At 64.0% G+C, this 6143-nt stretch overlaps 1 protein-coding gene across 1 annotated transcript; it reads left to right on the top strand.

Annotated features, from left to right (window-relative positions):
* Positions 1-899: 899 nt before the first annotated feature.
* On the top strand, positions 900-3576 carry OLFML3 (olfactomedin like 3). Its single transcript, XM_040085504.2, has 3 exons — positions 900-1031; positions 1917-2202; positions 2590-3576. The coding sequence occupies exons 1-3, from the start codon at positions 924-926 to the stop codon at positions 3375-3377; spliced, it is 1182 nt and encodes a 393-aa protein (XP_039941438.1). The 5' UTR covers positions 900-923; the 3' UTR covers positions 3378-3576.
* Positions 3577-6143: the final 2567 nt, after the last annotated feature.

The raw sequence follows: 6143 nt of genomic DNA, 5'->3' as shown, positions 1-6143 counted from the left end.
CGCTGAGCCCGGCCCGGGGCTGTGGGAGCTGCCGAGCGGCCCCAGAGCAGCGCTTGGGCCACCTCGGGCCAGCGGCGACCTGAGCTGGGGCAGTGCCCAGCGAGCTCCGGCCCGGGCTGGGGCAGCGCCCAGCGAGCTCCGGCCCGGGCTGGGGCAGTGCCCAGCGAGCTCCAGCCCGGGCACCGAGGGCTGTGCCCAGCGAGCTCCGGCCCGGGCTGGGGCAGCGCCCAGCGAGCTCCGGCCCGGGCTGGGGCAGTGCCCAGCGAGCTCCGACCCGGGCTGGGGCAGCGCCCAGCGAGCTCCGGCCCGGACACCGAGGGCTCTGCCCAGGGGGATCCGCGGGACCCCGGCACGGGGGGACAGGCAGGACGTGGGAGGACACGGGATCAGAGATAGACACGGGCTCAGAGGGGACAAGGGGACACGGGATCAGAGATGGACACAGGCTCAGAGGGGACACGGGCACAAAGAGGGACACGGGCTCAGAGGGGACACGGACACAGAGAGGACACGGGCTTGGGGCCGGATGGTGCTGGTCTGGCTTTGCCTCCGCCGGACCTGGACACGGCCGAGTTCAGGTCGGCCTCTGGCCTTGGGCACCTCTGCGGACAAGGAGCCGGGGCTGTCCCCACGCTAGGGCTCATGAGGACGTGTCCTCTCTCTCGGGGCTCCTGCGGCGCTCCCCGCGCCCCAAACTCCTCCCAGCAGCCCGTCCCCGGTCTCCTGCCCCATCCCCCGGCTCGGGGGCACCGCGCTGGGTTGGCGCTGCGGGCACCGCTGGGGCACGAAGGGGTTAAAGCGCCCGGGGCCGTTCCGCGGGGAAGGAGCAGCCTCCCCTCCCTCTGCACATCTGGATGCAATAAGGGCTGGGGGGGCCGGAGCATTCCTGAGCACTGAGGTGGAGGCTGCTCTCGCTGCCGGCCATGGGGCCCTGGCGCTGCCTGCTGCTGCTGCCGCTGCTCGCCCCGGCCCTGCGCGCCCAGCAGCAGCAATTCATGGAGTACGTGGAGAGACGCCTCAGCCTCCTGGAGGTACGGCCCCAGCGGGGCCCCGCACCCGCCCCGCGCCCCGAAACGCCCCGGGAGGAGGCTCCCAACCCTTCTCCGTGGAGGCCGGCGGGGCTGGGAGCGGGGCTGGGTAAGGAGGAGCTGGGACGGGGACGGAGCAGGGCGTGGGGTGTCCTGGCAGCCCCCGCCAGGGTCCGGCACAGCCCAGCACCGGGATACACGGGAGCAAGATGGGCGTGGGAGCTCCGTGGGACAGGCGGATCCCGGGAGCAGGGGCATTGTGGAGTTGGGAGAGCCCCGGGGACACCACAGGAGTGGGAACAGCACGGGAGCAGGGGCATTGTGGGGCTGGGAGAGCCCCGGGGACACCACAGGAATGGGAACATCACGGGAGCAGGGGCATTGTGGGGCTGGGAGAGCCATGGGGACACCACAGGAATGGGAACATCACGGGTTTGGGAACATCACAGGAAAGCAGAGGCTTTGCAGGTCTGGGAGCTTCCCAGGGCCATGACAGGAACAAGGGCGTCAGGGACCTGGGAGCATCGTGGGAGATGGGGGCACTGTGGGTTCAGGAACATCTCGGGCACATCCTGGGGGTGTCACAGGAGAGCAGGGCCTTGCGGATCTGGGGGCAGCACGGGAATGGGGGCACTGTGAATCTGGGAGTATCGCAGAAGAGCAGGAGCACCGTGGGTCTGGGAACATTGTGGGAGCACTGCAGGAATGGGCACCCCAGCTCTGGGAACATTGTGGAAACAGCCCGGGAGAGCCACAGGAGTGGGAACAGGGTGGGACTGGACCCAGGGACACGAACCCTGGGGGCTCCCACAGCTCGAGCAGGCTGGGACAGCTGCCACTGGTGGGCTGTGACACTCGGAGACCCCAGTGTCCCCTTGGCCACCCCAGGAGAGGATCTCGCAGTGGCACGACCAGAGCAGCCGCTACTCCACGGAGCTGCGGGACTTCAAGAACCAGGTGCTGGGGATGCTGGAGGCGGCCGAGAAGGAGCGGGAGGCGATGCGGGCGGAGGCCGAGAGCGCGGCCGTGCGCGTGGACCGGCTGGAGAGGGAGGTGGATTACCTGGAGACACAGAACCCCGCCCCGCCCTGCGTGGAGGTGGATGAGACGCTGATGGACAAGCAGGTGGCCACAGCCAAGCAGAGGAAGAATGAGAAGTACACCAAGCTCACGGGTGAGGGGCTGACCTGGCTCCCTGGGGGATGGTCCTGTCTGAGGGTTACCCTGACCCCAGCCCACCCCAGTCCAGGTGTCCCCAGCCACGGGCCAGGGCATTGTGTCCCAGGGCATCCCAGGTGTCTCTGGCACAAGCTCCTCCATCCCCAGGCTGGGAGCTGCATCCAAGCCCCAGGCTGGAGCCTGGTGTGTCTCCAAAGCCTCTGGGGCAGGGCTGGGGTGGCTCCTCTGCCCATGGCATGGGCACACCGGGGGACTTCTCACTGCCACCAGGGATGCACTTAAACCCCTTCAGTGAGTTTCCATGGCAGCTGCCTGAGGGACAGACAGTCTGGCTGCAGGGCCGGGCTGTTCCCAGGCTCTTACCACAGCCCCTCTCTTGCAGATTGCAGTGACACCATCGCCAGCGTCAGGGCCATGAAGATCCTGAAGCGTTTCGGCAGCGCGTCGGGGCTCTGGACCAAGGACGCTGCGGGGAGCTCGGAGAAGATCTACGTGTTCGACGGCACCGCCAACGACACCGTTTACGTCTTCCCCCGCATGCGGGAGTTCACCCTCTTCTCCGCCACCCGCAAGGCCGCCCGCATCAAGCTGCCCTACCCCTGGGTGGGCACCGGGCACCTCGTCTACGACGGGCACCTCTACTACATCCGCCAGCAGGGCCTGTCCTTCCAGGTGATCAAGTTCAACCTGGCCAACAGGACGGTGGTGGACAGCTCGGTGTTCCCGGCCGAGGAGCAGATCCCCGTCTTCGGGCTCTCCCCCTCCACCTACATCGAGGTGTCGGCGGACGAGGAGGGCCTCTGGGCCATCTACGCCACCAAGGAGGACGAGAAGAACATGTGCCTGGCCAAGCTGGACCCCGCCTCGCTGGACATCGAGCAGATGTGGGACACGCCGTGCCCGCGCGAGAACGCCGAGGGCGCCTTCGTGGTGTGCGGGGCGCTGCACGTGGTGTACAACACGCGCCCGCCCAGCCGCGCCCGCGTGCAGTGCGTCTTCGACGTCAGCGGCACCCTGGCCCCCGAGGACGCCTCGCTGGTCTATTTCCCCAAGCGCTACGGCTCCCACGCCAGCCTCAAGTACAGCCCCCGCGAGAGGCAGATCTACGCCTGGGACGACGGCTACCAGATCATTTACCGCATGGAGATGAAGAAGAAGCTGGAGCTCTGAGGGCGCTGCCGGCCCGCGGCACGGCGACTCTGCCCCTTCTCCCGTCACTGTGAAATGAGGAAATGCTGGAGACCCCCCCCACTCAGCCCCAGCCACCACCCCCCAGCGCTGGGTGTCCCTGCCTGGGAGCACCCAGCAGAGTCCTGGACTAATTTAATGAGGTTTTCTCTTCTGAAATAATGAATAAATACCACGCAGCGAAGTGCAGCCACCTGCCTGGGGGGGTGTGGGGCGCTGGGCAGGGCTGTCAGAGCCCTGAGCTCCACGTTGCCCCTGAGACACCCCAAAAGACAATTCCCGAGGGTGGGGTATCCTTGCAGGGCTCAGAGCAGCGAGCACAGACCTTGGGTGGGTGCCTGGGCAGAGGGGCTGGGGCTCAGGGCAGGGGTTTATTTTGGGGGCTTTGGGTGAGGGTTTTGGAAGGGCTCGGGGCAGAGATGGAAGACGAGGCTTTGGGCAGGCTGCTGGTCAGGGCCAGCTTGTTTTACACGTACAAAACCGTGAGCAAACAGCAAAATCCCTTAATCTGGGAGGACAACAGGAGATTTCCCTCCCCTGCCGGGGCGGTGCTCCAGCCAGCCCGCCCCAGATGTTGCTGATTTACTGGGTTTGTTTCTAATGAAGCACAGGCCACTTCCCCTGCAGCCACACAATCTCCACCTTATGTAAGGCCCTGGTTTGCTCCATCCCCTTCCCTTCCCTCTTCCTCTGGCACTGAGTTCCTGCTCAGAGCAGCCCCAGAGGGGATGGACAGGACAGGGCAGGTGCCGGGGACAGCCCCACGCTACCCCACGCCGTGTCCTTCCTGCCCCTCGTGCTCTCCCTCACCCCACACCCCTGCAGGGAGCAGGATTTGCCCCATTTCTCTCCCTGGGCCCCCCAGAAACCCAGGATTGCTGTGATTTGTTCCCATCACAACATCCTGAGAGCACAGAGGGTGGATCGGGAGGGGGTTTAGTCCCTTTTTCCCATCAGAGTTCTGGGGACAAGGACTGAAGCCAGGAGCCAGGCTGGCTGGGTCAGGGTTGCATCCTGCTGGTGCCAGTGCCAGGCTGCCTTTGGCATGAGGGGCCAGGAGCTGCCTGGACACCCCAGGGAGGTGCCAGCCCCGTGGGCAGCACATTGCCAAGCACTCGAGGGGCCCTGCCACCTCAGGTGACCACCTGTCACCCCCCTGCCACCCTAAAGCCTCCCCCTGTGCCCAGCTCAAGCCAAACTGCTCTGCGACATGGAGGGCACTCGGTATTTGCCTCGAGTTCTTTGGTATTAAAATCAAATTTGTTGCGTAAGAAAAATCTTCAAATGCGCCCTTTGAATGACTGTAATTGGCTGGTGCTGAAAGTTCACCACACAGTGCAAGTCAAGCAGAGGAATTATCCGAGTGTGAAGGACTCTGGGAACTGTCAAGTTAATTTATGGCCCTTTTCAAGATCAATAATGGCAGTAACAGAAATATAATTTTCAGAAATCTCACAGTAGTAAATAATTACGCCGATGATTTCTCCAGCTTGAATTAAAATTGATGGGGCAGTAACGATTCTGCACCAGAAGCCATCTCGTAGCCTGCACAAGCCGACCTGCACTTCCCTGGCACACCTGGAGCCTCCTCTCCTGCACCCCCAGCTCTCCCCGCCTGGCTCCAGAGGGGCTCCAGCCCTGGAGCAGCTCCGTGGCTCCTGCCTGTGCTGGGCACCGTGGTCAGAGCTGCCAGCCCCTAAACCAGGTCAGCCAGAGCCTCACAAGGGATTTGTTTTGTACAAACGCTTTAGGGACGAGGAGTAAAATGAATGAAATAACTGCAGCTCCCCACGGGCTCCGGGAGCACAGCACTTACCTCACACTCCACATCTTCGAAGTACTTCAGGGAACAGCAGGTGATTAATGCCTGGAGCAGCTCCTGTGCAGCAGAACAGCCTGATCTCCCCGTGCTGGCAGACACCCCAGCAAACCCCACGGGCTGGACCCTGGGGTGGCTCAGCCCTCAGCTGGAGGCGCTTTGTGGCACAGGAGGGGCACCAGGACCCTCCATGCTCTGAGTGCTCCCAGCCCGTGGAATCAGGGAACGTCCTGAGCTGGAAGGGACCCACAGGGATCATCCAGTCCAACCCCTGCCCTGCACAGACACCCCAAAAGCCCGCTCTGGGCATCCCTGAGAGCGTTGTCCAAGATCTCCTGGAGCTCTGGCAGCCTTGGGGTCGTGCCCATTCCCTGGGGTGTCCCAGCACCCTCTGGGGGAAGAACCTTTCCCTGATACCCAAATTAAACTTCCTGTGACCCGGCTCCAGCCATTCCCTGGGTCCTGTCCCCATCACAGAGAGCAGAGATTGTCCCCAAGCTGCCTCCAGGATGGGATCACCCTTCTCATCCCTCCAGAGCTGAGTCCCTGCCATCCCCCAGTGCCACAGAGGAGTGGGAGGGAAATGAGACCTGTCCAGATATCCCACAGGAGAGGGGTGACGAGAGGAGCAGCAGGGCTGCAGGATCCTGTTTGCCACGGATGGACCCCAGCCCCCGGGGCCCTGCAGGAGCCAGAGCTCCTCATCTCCTGCTGGGGTTATCAACTCCCTTTTCCCCTTGTTTAAGTGTTTATTAGCCCCGTTAGGAGAAAACAAAGTTTGTGCCAGAGCTGGGGGAGCTGTTAGAGCCCTTGGTGGCCTCAGGGGTGTTGATTGTCCCCACCAGCCCCCTTGGCACTGCTCAGGCGCAGCCAGGAGCCCCAGTGGGAGCAGCAGCACCTCCAGCCCTGCCCACGGGACCCAGGAATCC

Source organism: Hirundo rustica, chromosome 24, assembly GCF_015227805.2.
Source record: "Hirundo rustica isolate bHirRus1 chromosome 24, bHirRus1.pri.v3, whole genome shotgun sequence".
NCBI lineage: Eukaryota > Metazoa > Chordata > Aves > Passeriformes > Hirundinidae > Hirundo > Hirundo rustica.
The sequence above is the reverse complement of the archived record's forward strand: the minus strand, read 5'-3'. Positions and strand labels throughout refer to the sequence as shown.

Bases quoted from the DNA above. Each gene is read 5' to 3' on its own strand.
- OLFML3 (XM_040085504.2), top strand. From the start codon at position 924: ATGGGGCCCTGGCGCTGCCTGCTGCTGCTGCCGCTGCTCGCCCCGGCC. The intron at 1,032-1,916 runs GTACGGCCCCAG...TGGCCACCCCAG, and splicing joins GACGCCTCAGCCTCCTGGAG to GAGAGGATCTCGCAGTGGCA. The intron at 2,203-2,589 runs GTGAGGGGCTGA...CCTCTCTTGCAG, and splicing joins GAAGTACACCAAGCTCACGG to ATTGCAGTGACACCATCGCC.